Source organism: Heteronotia binoei, chromosome 3 (assembly GCF_032191835.1).
Source record: "Heteronotia binoei isolate CCM8104 ecotype False Entrance Well chromosome 3, APGP_CSIRO_Hbin_v1, whole genome shotgun sequence".
NCBI classification, from domain to species: domain Eukaryota; kingdom Metazoa; phylum Chordata; class Lepidosauria; order Squamata; family Gekkonidae; genus Heteronotia; species Heteronotia binoei.
In genome coordinates, this window is record NC_083225.1 from 69,094,073 (window position 1) to 69,110,975 (window position 16,903).

General features: G+C 40.5%; 1 protein-coding gene across 2 annotated transcripts in view; it reads left to right on the top strand.

Moving 5' to 3' along the window:
• The window catches only part of OFD1 (OFD1 centriole and centriolar satellite protein), a 32,857-nt gene that overhangs the window by 5,454 nt on the left and 10,500 nt on the right, over positions 1–16,903 (top strand). For both annotated transcript variants that reach the window (XM_060233973.1, XM_060233974.1), the window contains 12 exons: positions 2,448–2,621; positions 3,554–3,660; positions 5,430–5,549; positions 7,741–7,814; positions 7,903–7,994; positions 8,119–8,308; positions 9,061–9,191; positions 9,789–9,900; positions 12,124–12,702; positions 13,595–13,742; positions 15,692–15,792; positions 16,683–16,802. In XM_060233973.1, the coding sequence (XP_060089956.1) occupies positions 2,448–2,621; positions 3,554–3,660; positions 5,430–5,549; positions 7,741–7,814; positions 7,903–7,994; positions 8,119–8,308; positions 9,061–9,191; positions 9,789–9,900; positions 12,124–12,702; positions 13,595–13,742; positions 15,692–15,792; positions 16,683–16,802 (1,948 nt within the window). The remainder of the gene's footprint in view (positions 1–2,447; positions 2,622–3,553; positions 3,661–5,429; positions 5,550–7,740; positions 7,815–7,902; positions 7,995–8,118; positions 8,309–9,060; positions 9,192–9,788; positions 9,901–12,123; positions 12,703–13,594; positions 13,743–15,691; positions 15,793–16,682; positions 16,803–16,903) is intronic.

The window sequence follows — 16,903 nt, forward strand, 5'->3', positions numbered from 1 at the left end:
TCCAAAGGTTTTGATTTGTTAAAAGACAAAGTTGGGGGAATGTACATTTAATTTATTATTCATTTTTTTTTAAAAAAAAATGTGGACTGCGCTTGAGGGGGTGTGGGGGGAGACAAAAATATGCTACCTATTTTAGTGGTTAAATAGTTGGTCAGCACAGCTTTCCATGCATTGCACAGTCAGTACTAAATCAGGAAGCTGAGGAAAATAGAGCAGTGAAGAAGAGAATAATCAAAACTTTGCATTGAAAGGGAACCAGCAATACTCCAGACCATCTTGTTTGGTATGTGAGGCTTGTTGGCATGTAACCAAGGATTGCCTCCTAGTGCATTTGGTCAAATACAACCCTCCTCCTTTCCCCCTCTTGTTTTCATTTGCCACTACACCAGCATCTTCCCAGGTACATGCTGTAGGTTTTTAGACACTTGGCTTAAAAAAAAAAAAAAGTTGAATTCCCGTGGAGTAGTGATGAGGGTTGAGAAGGAAAGAGGATAAGAACATAGGAGAGCCAGTTTGGTGTAGTGGTTAAGTGTGCGGACTCTTATCTGGGAGAATCAGGTTTGATTCCCCACTTCTCCACTTGCACCTGCTAGCATGGCCTTGGGTCAGCCATAGCTCTGGCAGAGGTTGTCCTTGAAAGGGCAGCTGCTGTGAGAGCCCTCTCCAGCCCCACCCACCTCACAGGGTGTCTGTTGTGGGGGAGGAAGGTAAAGGAGATTGTGAGCCGCTCTGAGACTCTTCGGAGTGGAGGGCGGGATATAAATCCAATATCATCTTCTTCTTCTTCATAGGAGAAGCCATGTTGGATCAGGCCAGTGGCCCTTCCAGTCCAACACTCTGTGTCATACAGTGGCCAAAAAAACCAAGTGCCATCAGGAGGTCCACCAGTGGGGCTAGAAGCCTTCCCATTGTGCCCCCCCCCAGCAGCAGGAATACAAAGCATCACTGCTCCAGACAGAGAATTCCAACAATACACTGTGGCTAGTAGCCACTGATGGACCGCTGCTCCATATGCGTATCCAGTCCCCTCTTGAAGCTGTCTATGCTTGTAGCCGCCACCACCTCCTTCAGCAGTGAATTCCACGTGTTAATCACCCTTTGGGTGAAGAAGTACTTCTTTTTATCAGTTCTAACCCGACTGCTCAGCAATTTCATTGAATATCCACAAGTTCTCGTATTGTGAGAAAGGGAGAAAAGTACTTCTTTCTTTACTTTTACTTTTTCTATCCCATGCATAATGTTGTAAGCCTCTATCATGTCACCCCGCAGTCGACGATTCTCCAAGCCAAAGAGCCCCAAGCGTTTTAACCTTTCTTCATAGGGAAAGTGTTCCAACCCTTCAATCATTCTAGTTGCCTTTTTCTGCACTTTTTCCAATGCTATAATATCTTTTTTGAGGTGCAGTGACCAGAATTGTACACAGTGCTCCAAATGAGTGCACTGTCGATTTATACAGGGGCATTATGTTACTGGCTGATTTGTTTTCATTTCCCTTCCTAATAATTCCCTGCATGGCATTGGCCTTTTTTATTGCAATCGCACACTGTCTTGACATTTTCAGTGAATTATCTACCACGACCCCAAGATCTCTCTCTTGGTCATGATGGTGGATCTGCTGGGAAAAAGGCAGTTATTTACAGTGCCCTATTAAGCACTGGGTAGAGTGTTATCAGGAACAGTGAGACAAGATGTAAGATGTCTGTGATTGGGCTTTGTTTACTGTTTTTACCCTAGTTATTTAGGACTTGCTGTAACTATCCATTGGTGCACAGTTCACATGTCAAACAGTCTACTGATAGACCTAATTTCTTAATAATAATAATACCTTTTATTTATATCCCGCCCTCCCCGCCGAGGCAGGCTCAGGGCAGCTAACAACATTAATCAGTATAACAAATGATACAGTACTTTAACAGTAGATAAAATTAATTAAAATTCTAAAAGCAGTAAAACAATACAATTAACGTCTTGGTGCTGTTCTGACAGATAACAAAATCATTTAAGCAGTCTCTCAGTGTTTAGTCGGTGAAGGCTTCACTAAAGAGGAAGGTCTTGCAGGCCCTGCGGAAACGGTCAAAGTCCCGCAGGGCCCGTACTTCCTCTGGGAGCTGGTTCCACAGGTGTGGGGCCACAACAGAGAAGGCCCAAGTGCGGGTACTCTGCAGTCTTGCTTCCTTCGGCCCTGGGATAGTCAACAGGTCTTTCCCTGCTGACCTCAGTGCTCTCTGGGGTTCGTATGGGGAAAGACGGTCCCTCAGGTAGGCAGGTCCTCGGCCATATAGGGCTTTAAAGGTAATAACCAGCACTTTGTAACGAATCCGGTGTATAACTGAAATGTGGAGCTGCTGATGTGCATAATTTCTCTTAGCGAATCTGTCATTTAGATGTGTTGTAACTTTTTTAACTTAACAAAGATGAAATTAATAATTTTATTTTAAACTTAACAGTTACATCATTTCAAAGAAGTTGAAGTAGCTAAAATTAAAATGGATGAACGAGCACGATCCCAGAAAGAAATTTCTGAACTTCGCAGAGAGTTTGAAAAAGATCACCAAGCCAAGTCAGAAGCTCTAACCTCAAGAGAAAGAAATGCTATTGCGAGGCTTCAGAAGCAGCAAGAGGTAATGTTCAAAAGCTGTAACTAAATGGAATGCTAATAGAGTGCAGTATCTTGATTCAAAGGCAATCGGTTTATCCACCAACAAGAACCATGCTACTCTGACCTGGGTAGCCCAGGCTCACCCACCAGATTTTGGAAGCTAAGTAAGTGGGTAACTACCAAGGACATTCACTGTTGCTACACAGAGGCAGGCAGTGGCAAACCACTTCTGAATGTTTCTTACCTTAAAAACCCTACAGGATCACCGTAAGTTGTCTGTGACTTTTCACCTCCAAGAACTATGCCAAAAATATTTAGGGAATGACATAAGCTTGGCCTGTACAGCCTAGTTCATACACATCTCAGCCTGTGACTGAGGTTCCATGGTGAAGGATGGGTATCAAAGTCATGCTTCGTCATGCAGTATATGTTGCTTATAAGGTGGATAGCAAGATAGAGTGGGTTCAGGACCTTCATTTTTTTTAAAAGTGGGTTGTGGTCTCAAGATGATCTGTACTTTAACTGTCCCTATACCACTTGCATACCCAATTTCATTATATTTCACATTTTGCTCCTAAGGTTACATTTAGAAAAAAAATGTTGCCATATTCTAATCAGTTGTAGTGAGCATGGAAGCATGCCAGGTTTCTGCATTTGAAGAAGCGGGCATATTTTCATTCCCTGCATGTTTTTAGGTCAATTTTCATTTTAAAAAAATCATGAATGCCCACAGCTGTCCCATATACGTTGGTTTTCCTGCGTTCACTCTGTTTGATATTCTAATGGAGTTAGGTCTATCAGCAGACTGTTTGACATGTGAACTGTGCACCAATGGATAGTTACAGCAAGTCCTAAATAACTAGGGTAAAAACAGTAAACAGCTTCTCAAGGTCATGTAGAACTCTCTGCAGCTACTTTTTGGGTGGCATATAACAAAAAATGTTTTTGTAATAGATTGATGCCAGAGAAATTTATTTACAAAGACAAAGCCTGCTGAAAGATATTGAAACAATAAGAAGTCGAGATGCAGAATTGAAGCAGAGAATGGAAGCTTTTGACCTGTAAGTTGCTAAACATGGAACTACTTTGTTTGGGAAGGTCTCCCATTTTAGAAAGTGCTTTGGTTTGTTTGAAATTGTTTTTATTTTACTAAATGCTATATCTGCTGAAGCATTTTATTCAACTTGCTTGAGAAGTTCATTCCCTATCATCTTCCTGTTCAGAGAGGTTGTGTTGTAATTCCTTGATCATCTAGATGTTGATGCCAGTGTTTGTTGATTATTTTTCAGTTTCTCTTGCTGCATGTGTGAGGCTTATTAAGCAAAATTGGCCATCAACAATTTCTGATTTTAATTCTACTTGGCAATCTAAAGTTACAGTTAAGAGAGAGGAAGGTTATGTAGCAAGTGAGAGAAATGCTCTGATCATCCAGTAGAGGGAGCAGCTAATCCACTGAAATAGAAAAAATATGGTGCCTCTTTTAATTTAAAAGATTTAAAACATTGAGCAAGGATCTCTTAGGCTTTCATGATTGGGCAGTCAGCCTTATCAAATCCTTTGGAGCTCTACATGTGCTCTGCAGCACCTTTACCACATGCCAAGTTAATCAGTATCAAGTGATACCTTTGGGTAGGGCAAATAGGCTGTTTTGCTATCAGTTGCTGCTGGATTCCTTGGTGTTGTGTGTTTTCATCCATTTTATTTGAATTGTCAAGTCTGGTAGCAAGTAGTGTAGCATTTACCAGCATTTGCAGCCAAGGCAGGATGGTATAGAATGGGATAGAGGTTATAAAGGCTGGGCAGCTGTGACATGTTTTTATTTGGAAAATGTATAAACTATCTGTCTAGAAGCTGCTGGAGGCAGCTTCCAATTGAAGCAGTGAGACAATCATTACACCACAGGTAGCAGTTCTTGAAGCTGGCTGTTAGGTGTTGCTGCTTCTTAGAGCAATGCCTCCAGATTTTGCTGGCCAGCCCCTGAGAAAGACAGAAGTCTGGAGGAAGATCCGAGTGCATAGCCATGTTGGTCTGAAGCAACAGAATAAAGTTAGAGTCGAGTGTCACCTTTAAGACCAACAAAGTTTTATTCAAGGTATCAGCTTTCGTGTGCACGCACACCAGATAAAATACACTGGAAGAAAACCATTCAGATTTATAGACAGAGGCTAAACAGCAAAATAGCATATAACATGACGAAGATATTTTGAGACAAAACAGGCATAACAAATTAAATGTATAGGGTGAACAGCTATATGGATTTAATTAAAGGGGAATAAGAGTTGAAACAATAAATATGTGCAAATATGTATGGAAATCCTTCTTAATTGTGGGAAGTTAACTGATGAGCCATGGCATGTGTCAAAAGGATATTTGTTTGTTTGTTTTTGCAGTTTGTATCCCACCATACCCCACAAGCAGGCTTGGGGCAGCTCACATCATATCTTGAAACAACAAGCAATTCTAAAAAAAATAAAATAATCAACAGATAACATTAAAATTTGAATAACCAATCTAAGTTTCCTAGCCAACAGTTCAGTGGTTAGTGTCATTCAGTGTACAGTAGCCCCATGCTAGAATGGTGATGGGTCAGAATGGATCAGGTCAGTTGCTCCTTGTGTCAATAATATAAAAGTGCCATAGGTGGCCGGAGCAGGGGAGGCTAATGTGCTTTAGAATGTGCTTCAGAGATTGTTTGGAACCTCATCTGAGCTGCTGTAAAGGAAAAAGGGGGACCGGTGTAATAAGACACTTTCCCATGATTTGGATATTTCTGTTCCCCAGATTTATCCTGTTACAGTGGCTTTCTTTGGATTGTCGTTTGTTGTTCCAGTGCTCAGAAGCTTCAAGAATCAAAAAATAAAACTGTGGGAGATGCTCTTTATCGTCGAGAGGTAGCTGTGAAGACTATTGAGGAGGCTTACGATCAGAGGTTGAAGAGTGAACTCTTGAAGTAATGTATTTATTATTTTCTTTCAGAGGCTGTGTACCACAAAAATGGACTGCAAAGGCAGATAACCAATATAAAACACCAAGGGCTGAATGTTTTGAACATTTTTAAATAGTAGAGGTGAGAGATGGAATGGGTAAAGTAAGGGCTTATGGAGTTTAGCAGCAGTTTCTGCTGTTGCAGAGAGAACAACTACTGATGGACGGCCAGCCGACCTGCGTCCCGGAAAATCTAGATCGGGCACTATATGCCGTGGCTGAATGGCTCAGACTGAGCGGGCTGAAGCTTAACCCTGCGAAGACAGAGGTCCTTTGCTTGGGTCGCCGCGGTCCGGAAAGGGGAATCCCCCTACCAGCCTTTGACGGTGCGCCGCTGATAGCGGCGGACAGGGTCAGGAGCTTGGGGGTGCTGTTGGAGCCTTCCTTAAAGATGGAGGCTCAGATAGCAGCCGCTGCCAAGTCCGCGTTTTTTCATCTTAGGCGGGCAAGGCAGTTGGCCCCCTTTTTGGAGCGCGACGACCTAGCAACAGTGATCCATGCCACGGTCACCTCGAGGTTAGACTACTGTAATGCCCTCTACATGGGGCTGCCCCTGTCCCGAACTCGGAAATTGCAGCTGGTGCAGAATGCCGCGGCCCGGCTGTTATTGGGTCTCCCAAAGTGGGAACACATTCAGCCGGGTCTTCGGACCCTGCACTGGCTTCCAGTAATATACCGAGTCCGGTACAAGGTGCTGGTTATCACCTTTAAAGCCCTATATGGCTTGGGACCTGTCTACCTGAAGGACCGTCTTTCCCCGCACGTTCCCCAGAGAGTACTGAGGTCGGGAACACAAAATCTCCTTACTATCCCTGGGCCGAAGGAAGCCCGTTTGAAATCCACCAGAGAAAGGGCTTTCTCTGTTATGGCCCCTACATGGTGGAATCAGCTGCCGGAAGAGGTGAGGGCCCTGCGGGACCTTGTACAGTTCCGCAGGGCCTGTAAGACGACCCTCTTCCGGCTAGCCTATACCTAGCTTGAGAATTTTAATGTAACTTGCCGGATTTCTTTTATATACAGTTGAAATATTTATTAATATTTATTGATAACCATGGTTTTATCTGTTTTTATTTGTTTTAAATGCTGATCCCTTTATATGTTTAAATACTGTAATTTTGTTGGATCTATCACTGGAAGCCGCCCTGAGCCACTTGTGGGAAGGGCGGGATATAAATCCCAAATAAATAAATAAATAAATAAATAAACAAGGCTAATGCAAGAACCTACTGCCTCATTATCCCAACAGTACTGACTTGGAACTAGGGGTACTGTGAATTTCACTGTGAGCACATATAACAGACCATTATGCCATTCTCAACGACCTCATCAAGCTGTGGACTAGGACTTCCATCTCCTTTCCTTGCTGCAGTTGGTGCTTAGGAGCTGCTGAATAATGAGTTGGGGGAAGGTGCTTGCTAGGCAGCAGCAGCCTCCTTGCATCTCCTCCTTCCCCTGTTGCTATTTAGAATGCCACTTGTGATTCCCCCTCCCCTACTGCAGCAATGACTGTTGGGGGAAGGGGGGGATTGCCAGCAATACTCCCTCTAAATTATGGAGTCTTGTGAGCAAAAAAATCTACTTTGTGAGCTACTGCATAAATTAGTTTGCACCAGGGCCATTTTTCCTGAGCTAAGACAAAAATGTGTGAGCCAGAGGCTAAAAAACTGTATGCTAACTCACACTAACTCTGCTTAGTGGGAACACTGATTGCCAGACAGGTGCAACCCTTTTCTCCTATCCATGTAGTGTGGAATAGTACCATCGGGCAAATAGTTGTTTTGAGGAGTCAGTTCCCTCATTACTGCAAGCAGGCAGCTGATGGCTGTTTGAGCATCACTTCCTGGAACCCTGCTTGGTGTATGAGTTTAGTTGCTTAGTGAGCCAGTTAGTGAATTAATTGTCCCAGTAGATAATCAGAGTTTTAAATGAAAATAAAACAGGACCAAAAGTGACATACATCAGAAGATGATAAATAGCCTTTTCTGGTATTGAGTTGTAGCTTTTAATTAGTATAAAATTTTACATTTAGGATACTCTCCTGTCTAGCATTGTACTGAGGTTTTGATGATTAGAAAATTTGTTGCTGATACAAGCAGCAGTTAGTAAAACATTTAAACTGATGATCAGATAGCCCTAGGTAATAATTTTGTTTCTAGGTATCAGCTGGAATTGAAGGAAGAATATGTAGCTAGAACCAAGAAGATTGCTGAAGAAGAGAAAAAAAATAAAGGTGACTGATTAGGGGTGGAAAGTTTTACTTATGTAAGTTTGTTCAGAATGTATCTGATACCAAGTTTTGTTGATTTCTGGTCATTCAGAGAGAGCTGTACTTTTACATGAAGAGGCAGTTTCTCTTGATGCAAAAAAGGAAGAATTCAAACAAGCTGTTGCACGTGCAAAAGAGCTTGAGGTAATTGAAACTAATGTTATAGTAGTGCATGTAGACAATTTGGATAAATAAAATATTTTTAAAAGAAGAAACATATTGACTCATGAATAGTCTAATAACTGTTTCTGATTTTTTTTATTCCTAGCGGGAACTGGATTCAGTCAAGGCTCAAGATTTGTTGTTAAGTAAGCAGAATGAATTGTTGACTGGAAGACTGAAAGAAGTCTCAGATTATCCTTTGCTAAAAGATGAGAAATTGGAGCTTCAGGTACAGATTAAGATACTTCAACAACAGTTGGAGGAGGCGTGCAGTGACAACATACAACTCAGAGACAGTATGAATCTGTTTTGTAATATTTGTCTAGGTTTTGTCAACAGCAATTTGCACATGTAATGCACTTGTAGAAACATGGAGGTGCTCTTCTTGTTGAGTGGCTTTTTCATGCTAGTATATTAGATTTTTAAAGTGTTCACAGTGCTTTAGAAAGTAACTGATAAAATTCAAAATTTCCCCTTGAAATACAACTAACAATTGTATATGTGTTTTTGTGTGACTGACGTTGGTACCTATTGGTTAGAACTAGTGGCAGCATTGTGCTTTTCCTTCCTTTAAGTTCAGTGAAGAGGGAAGTGTTTTATCGCAAGTATTCATATAGATCAAAGTGGGCAGCCGAGTATTCATATAGCTCTTTAAGGGCAAAACAGTGCTTGGTTATTATTTTTTTGTGTTTGTTGCTTTAAGAGGCTTTTCTTTTTTTAGTATTTTCTTGTGTATGCCAAAGGTGGAAATGTGCTAGAACAGATGACTTCATTATGGTGAACAAATAGGAATTGTCTGTATTGTAAGGTTTCACTTCCATTAGGTTTGTGTAATGATTACGCTATGGTTGAAAGTTTCACTTGGTCTGCATTAGAAAGAGTAAGATTCAGGTCCAGTAGCAACCTAAAGACGGAACAGATTTCTAGAGTAAATCTGATGGGACTCCAAAAAGCGTATAGCCTGGATATCTATCTTAAGTAACTTAACTAACATTGTAGGATTATAAGTTCATTACTAAAATTGCCACCACATCTTTTATATTTATAGAGCTGACTCAGCCATCATCTGAATATATTGTCCTGCAAGCAGAGCTGAAAAGAGTAGAACAAGCTAGAAAACTTGAACATGATGAGTATGAAACTCATAAGCAGTTCCTAGAAAAGCAATTACAAAATGAGGTAAACTTTGCCATTTTGCAGATGTTTATACTTTTTTTTAATGCTATAAGAGCTTATTATTTTTTCCATCTGGGAAATAACAAAACAAATTTCTTCATAACTCTATCATCCATGTTTGTTTCATGCTGCATTAAGGGTTAAAGCAACAAGACTAAATAAATAAACTGACCTTGGAAATGCACTGTTAGCCTTGAAAGCAATGTTCACCCTCTGCCCTCCTGAAATGGGAGATCTGTGCAGCATCACCCAAGTGATGGTAATAACAATGCAGAATGTCTGCTTATGGAAGTGGTACATCTCCCTTTTCTTTCTTTCTATGGGTACATATTATTCTGCCCTTCCTAAAAGGTTATTGGGAAAGAAGCTGAAACTGTTGTGCAGATAGGTACACACCAGTAACTGTGAGCAGCTACATATAGGGTGCAACTGCTCAATTGCTGCATGTGTATACTTCTGAATTAAGGTCACTGTTACTTTAACAAACATATTTTTTATTACTGCCTTGACAAAAATGGAATAGTTGTGGAGTGGGTGCTTTTTTCCCTGGACTAAAAACTTATTTGTAAAAGCACTTTTTTCCTTTGAAATCTTTTTTAGGTTGATAATTGTGTAAAACTAAAGACACAGTTGTCAGAATGGGAAAATACAATCAGGAAGTTAAATGCACAAGTGGAAGACCTGAAGCTACAACTGAAGCAAACACAAACAGGTTTGATCTTTTCCCCCCTCCCACAAATGGAATCTACTGATTTGCAGAATTAGGTGCACCTATGACCATTGATCTAAAGTAGGCTGTATATAGGACAGTAGTTACAACTTTTCCATGAAATTGCTGGTACCAGTCTGTTAATGCGCAAACACGGTGAAGCACTTATAGTTGGTGTATGGTAGATACAAGGCAGTGGATTGGGTTCAAACTTTCTGGTTTGCCATCAGTTATGCTTTCTTCTGACTTCAGAAGGCACTTAGCGCAACAGAAACTTTGAATGTTTTGTTTTCTTGTGAAAACATGGAACCTGATATTTGGCATTGTGAAAACTCCATTTAAAGCATTTTTGGTGGTTATGGGTCTTGAGCCATGTGTATTCAGTTACTGAATGCTGATTGGAAGAGTCTAGATAAATAGTGAGGGGAAAGGAAAAGGTCTGTCCTCAAACTAACACGTTTTTGCATCTTTCCACCCTTTCATTTCTTTCTATCACTCTGTTGCTTATACAGAAATTGTTGGTATTTCAAACTCTGAAAGTTTAATATAAAGTTTATTTTTTAAAATATAGCATTTAAGTCCACAAGAGTTGTAGGGCAGAATTAACATGCCCTTGTCCTTATTGCAGCTTTGGGAAACTGAGTGAAATCCTCCTTAGGTCCGTTCAGTGGGGTTTAGCCTGGGGGAAATATTTTTAGGATAGCAATGTAAATGCCACTTCCCCTACCCCCAGGGTTTGTTTGTTTTTTGCTCAATCTGTTTCTTTCACAAATTGGCATAATATAGCACACTACACTGTAGTCATTTGGTGAAATAAAATGTTGTGTTTAGGTAGACCCTTTACTAGAAAGACTAATGTATGTCTTGCATTATCAAGAGAAGCATGTAATTATTTCCCCAAATATATTGAAAGTTCTTTGTACTTGCCATTTAATCAGCATATTCAGAACATGGTTAAAGACAAGAACCAGGTTATTTTCAAACTGAAGAGCTGAAACTTATTTCAATGTAGTATGCATCTTGTGTTATTTACAACAAAATTAAGATATCTATATATGCTTATACACAGATGCATATTATACTACAATGAACAGTGATGCATAATGCAAGAGATTGTCATTTTACATTGAAGTAAATATGAAAATGCTTTCAGGCAGAAAGTGTTCACTGGAGATCTTGTAAGCTACACCAGTTTCTGGTTGAAACCACTTGGAAGCTTTAGCACCAGCATACAAATATTGCATGGGAATTATGAGAAATTTTAATTATGCATAGATAATTGCTGATATTATATATCTTGTAAAGAAGTATAGTTATGGCTGTATATTAACTAGGAAGTGTGAAACATTCATCAAGTACACAAAAACATAGAATCTGTTGGGTTAGGACCATAAAATTGTGTCCTATTCTCAGTGTAGATTCAGAATTTGCTTCCTGTTTTCAAATGTGAGATGATAAAATTAAGTTAAAATATTTACAAGTTGTATTTTGCATTTCCTGTTGAATATCTTATTTTTCTGTGTTGTAGAAACCAGAAAAAATTCTGTTTTTAAAATACCAAACAAAATATATCTGAGCAATTTGGTTCCCTGAAATTAGCCTACATGAATGGAAGCACTTCTGCTCATGTGCGGGTTTTTTTTCTATTTCACTTCAGGTGTAATTCCTTGTGCATTCCTCCAGAACTTAAACTTGAGATTTGAGGGTTCTCCAGAGCAGAATGAAGTCTGACATAGGGAACTGGAGCAGGGCTGGATGGTGGCAATAGATATCCCTCTGCTCATTGGGCAAAAGCACTTATGTTAGAGCAAGTGGATGTTTAAATCAAGTTCTTCCCCCCCCCCCTTTTATGTGTAAAAAATCCTTTGGAAAATAGAGTAAGGTTATTTTTTTATGAGCTCAGGATACAGGTAACCAGGTACATCTGCAGAGCATTCGCTGTTGCCTTTTGGAAGGTTTTGGCAGTAATGATTTAGGATTGCTCCTTACAGAATATAATCTATAAATGTGTGGTTAAGTTGAATACTTTTTCTTTTCTATTTACTGGCTTTATGTATTCTGTTCTTAAAAGTTGGGAGGGATTTTTGTATGAAAATAAATTTGGGTACAAGCTCTAATGAAGAATAAAGTTCCAAAATGATGTTAATCTTACGAGATTGAAATTTGATTTGGTCATGACATCTTAAATTATTTTCTCTATCTTGTGTTCTATTCTTTCCGGTCTAGCACTAGAGAATGAAGTGTATCGGAATCCTAAACCATCGTTTGTCAGTCGTTCTGTCATTGACATCACTGGCAACAGGACTGCACCTCACAATATTTATATAGAAGATGCTTTCTTAAACTCTTTGCCTGTAGCTGGTGATATTGGAATGGAAAATGCTACAAATCTCAGTCCTCGCCATACCTCGAAACCCACAGCTTCACCAGATTCTGACTTAGAATTTGTAGCTAATACCAAGACTAGGATAAAGGAATTAGAGAGAGAAGCCGAATATTTAGAAGAAGCCTACAGGAATTACCAGCATAGAATGATTCAGAGTTGTGCTGGCCCATCAAAGACCTACTCGTCTCCCCCTTTATCTTCTTGCCAAAGACTTTGGCTTGCACAGGATGACCTAGCCTCCCAGGACATTGCCCTTAGACATCCAAAAAGTAAAAAATATAACTGGAAACTAGGAAAAGGGTATCAGTTGAAAAATCTTCTGACCCCCTCACAAGCAAAAGGTGTTTCTTCTAGGCGTTTGTCTTCTACACCAGTTTCCAAAACAAAGAGAGACATCAGTAAAAAACTGTTTTCTGAAGGTAAATTTTGTACGTGTGAATTACAAGATCACACATAATTTAAGCTTTACACATGAGAGTTGTTACTTGTTGTGTAGATAAGCATAGCTAATTATTCATTTATATTTTGTTACATAGCAGATTAGCATCTTCTGACTCATGCCATTCCCATTTTACTTCCTGTATAGACGCCAACCTTGTTAACTTTATCCAGCCTCTCTTTTTAAGGCCTTCAAAATAGATCCACAGAGGGGATAGTCAATGTTTGTGTAGTCTTTAGATCCACTGTTTATGCATGGAGATAAACTTGGAATAATGGGGATAAAGCTATGGTGAAACTTCTCTGGTACTTTTTGCTACATTGAAATGATTTGTTTTAATCTGTAAATTAGGATATGAGAGTATCAGTCCTTATTTATGCAAGAAATATGAAATATCCAAAGTATGGAAGATTTCTACTACTGTCTTTTCCAGTTCTTACCAGAAGCTGGTGGGAAACTAAACTAATGTATTTCATTTTTTTCCTTTAAAAAAATAAGAATGGGACACCTTGTAGTATTTCCTCTGGCCCCATTAACATGCCTTTACTTGGCAGGGGAACATTTATTCAGATACAGTTTCAATGGTACATGCAGAAGATCTTTATTTGCATGGATTGCTGTCATTTAAGACTTACAAGTTACAAAGTAACCCACCAATTTGTGAAATTTTACTTCATTAAGTTTTGAGGACTTTTTTTAATGAAATAACCCCATTAAGTCTTCCAGAGTATCAATCAATATTTGAAATTTAAGGCCTTTCCCACTGCAGTGAGAATTCGTTAGTAACAGTCATGTAGTGTGGTAGTTGTCACTTTCAGGCATGTTCAGTCACTACAGCAGCAGATACAGGTGTATTGCCTTCCGTTTTGCAGATACAAGTGTGTTCTACTTTGCAGCATCCTATCAGAGTGCTGACCAGCCCCTCTCTCCTATTCTGAGAACAGAACATCCTTCACCATCTGACTCTGCTTCTAATATCTCAGCAGCTTCTTCTCCAGTGCCCAGTGAACAAAATATAAGGTACATATTGTTTTATATATAATGAAGAAGTAGTGAAGTACTGCATGGTGCTGTACCTTGCAATTCCAAAACAGGTAGAGCAAATAGTACTTCTCTTGCAAGCAGGCCAGCATGTGGGTGCATGTTCTGTCTATTTGTCGGCGTATGACAGTCACATCATCTGGGTGGGTAATAGCTCTAGCCATTGTGAAGGGTGAGTGAGTTTTGGAGGTGGTAAATCAGGAAAGAGATGGGGAATGTAGAAGAAAAAGAAGAGTTGGTTTTTTATGCCTTTCACTACCTGAAGGAGTCTCAAAGTTGTTTACAATCAACTTGTCTTCCTCTTCCCCACAACAGGCACCCTGTGAGCAGGGCAGTAGTCAGGAATTTTTTGGGGGGAGGGGGGAGGAATGCGCTAATTTAGTTTAATCCACAGAGCCTCTGAAAGAGGCCATATTAGAGGCAGAACAGGAACAGAGGAGAAACAGGTGGCAAAGTGTCCCTGGGAGGTGGGCAGCTGTCCCAAGGCGAATCTGAGGAACCTGTTCACCTTCTGCTCCAGCCATGGTGGAAAATCCCAAATCTCACTGGCTGGGAACCTCTCTTTGCCAGGTGGGTCCACTGCAGCCTGTAGCGTTGCCCTTGCCTGAAGCCATCCTGCAAGGAGCTGCACAGTGTTTCAGCCTCATGTGCCTCCAGCCAGGAGCTGCAGGTAGAGGGTCCTTGAGCTGCACACTGCTGCCATACAGAGTTGGGAAGGAAGAAAGTCTTGTGGGCTTTGGGCTGGCATGGAGTGGGATGATGCAGCTACTCTGCCAAAATTCAAAGTTGAAGGGGGACTCTGGGGGATTGGGATGGGGGTGCAGTAAATTTGATGTGGGCACAATGCTGCGTGGAACACCCCCCTCCCCCCGCTGGCTATGGCTCTGTCTGAGGAAGATGGGGCTGAGAGAGCTCTGAAAGAACTGTTACTTACTCAAGGTTGCCCAGCTGGCTTCATGTGGAGGAGTGGGGAATTAAACCTGGTTCTTCAGATCAGAGTTGCTTCTCTTAATCTCTACATAACACTGGCTCCACATGTAGAGGGATGCAAAATGAAACACTGTGAAATCATGAGTTTGGATTAAAACACGAATGGCAGCTGGGACAAATTGATTACCCTTCTTGTAAAAGAAGCTAACCACCGCAGATGAGCTACACCTTGCTGAAATGACTGCTTGCTTACATTGAACTGTCCAGTTATGACGGTACTGGAAAAAGACCCCCAAGTATTTAAAATATTTCACCTGTTCAATATTATTTCCCTTGAGGCACCAGCTTTGTGGTTGCCAGGACTTTGAAAATACTATAATTTTGGATTTTGCATAGTTTATGGATAGGAAATTTGTCTTGCAGTAGGAAGTAAAGGTGAGTAGCGGGAGCTTGAGACCCTTCTGGGGGAGTACACATTTAGTTCCAGAGTAGGCAGTAGTGTTGTTGACTAAGTTATTGTTTCCCTCAATCTGAGAAAACTTATTGTGGATTTTTTCGTGGGTGAGAGCTTGGACAGTGACCATTTCCCATTGATTACATTACTAACATTGGAGGCTGTTAGCCATTCATCTCTGGTTTCTGTTGATATGCCTGCCTCTCCAAGAGTTAGATGGTCAGAGAAAGTTCAAGAGAGCATTAATCAGTTGCTTCAAACAAGTAAATTAACAGAACTAAAGCAACAACTGGTTGAAGCTGAAAACCCTTCTGAGGCCCTCCAAATTTATAGCAATATAACCTCTGCCACAATTAACTTTAATAAACAACAATCATCTGCTAAACCCAGTTCCCCTGTTTGGAAGTCAGACCCATGGTATGATAAGGAATGCCAATTGCTAAACCATCCAAGTCTGTTTGGGTTGCCTTTCTAAAGTGCTGAGTACCCTGATGGGTGGTACTATTGCTAATTTGTAAAACTGCTTTCTCCTTTTTCCTTCTAGTCTTCATCAACAGGAGGATGAAAATCAAGATGTTAGTGATTCTGTAAAGCCCAAGAAACTCATATATGAAGACCTTGAAAGTCATGACTCTGCCAATGAACGTATGTGTGTGTTGTATTCGTTAGGAGTAGGGAACTTTTTTGTTCTCAAGTCATAGCTGACTTATGGTGCCCTGTAAGATTTTCAAGGACAGAAATTGCCTGCTGCTGCATAGCAACCCTGGACCTCCTTTGTATGCACACTGAGAAACATAGCAGGATGGTAAGTGAGGTAACATAGTGGAGAAGAGGATCCCTCCATAGCTCTGACTCTAGCCTTCCATACTACAGTACACTTTCTGGTGGCTGGTTTGTAATTTCTTCCTGTCCCTAGTTATTTTAGGCTGCTGCCTGTGGTCTTGGCCTTGACACCAGTAAGGTGCTAACTCTGGCTCCCCCTCTTTCTGTCACATGACTCTGTCCTGTGCTTAGAGCTCCCATGCTTAGTGAGCCTTAGGTTTGAAAAGGTCAAAGACCTCTCTAGCTGATCCTGTGAGATTGCAGTGCTGGAGGCAGAACACACATACAAGAGCAGACTTCAGGAACAGGTAAATTTTAGATCATGTTTGTTTTATGTTGTATGGAAGTGAACCATGCATCTTATAGTGCTTTTCATTCTGTATTTACTTTTGTGGCTCATTTGTGGATAGTAAATTTTCAAACCTACATTCAGTTTAAGTGGTACCAATTCTTGGGTTAACAAATACTTTGTTAGAAGTAATTTCCAAGCCAGAATGTCTCATGATTCTGATTAAAGCAGCAGTGCATTCTATTTGAAGGGTTTTTTTTTCATTCTCAGAGAAATGGCTGAATCGGCCAAGAAGAGAAACTTAATTAATGGCTTTCATTTACGTATTCTGAACTCCAGTCATTCTCACACTGTGTGTCCATTTTTTTGCCCTTCTTTGATAATTGCAGAATAGTGAGGGCATTGTTCATATTTTTTCCTCTAGATCAAGAGGACATTCCAGAGCAGCTTGAAAGCAGTGTGTCACATCCATCGGGGCACATTGTTAGCGGAAGCCAAGGCCCACTCTCTGTGCCTCCAGTAGTTACCTCTCAGCAGGACACAAGTGAGTTTTCATCTCAAACAAGTGTGAATATCCTTTTTAGTTAGTATGTTTTATCAAAGGATATAAAAGTCAAAGCTTCCAGAATAACTTGCCTAAAACCC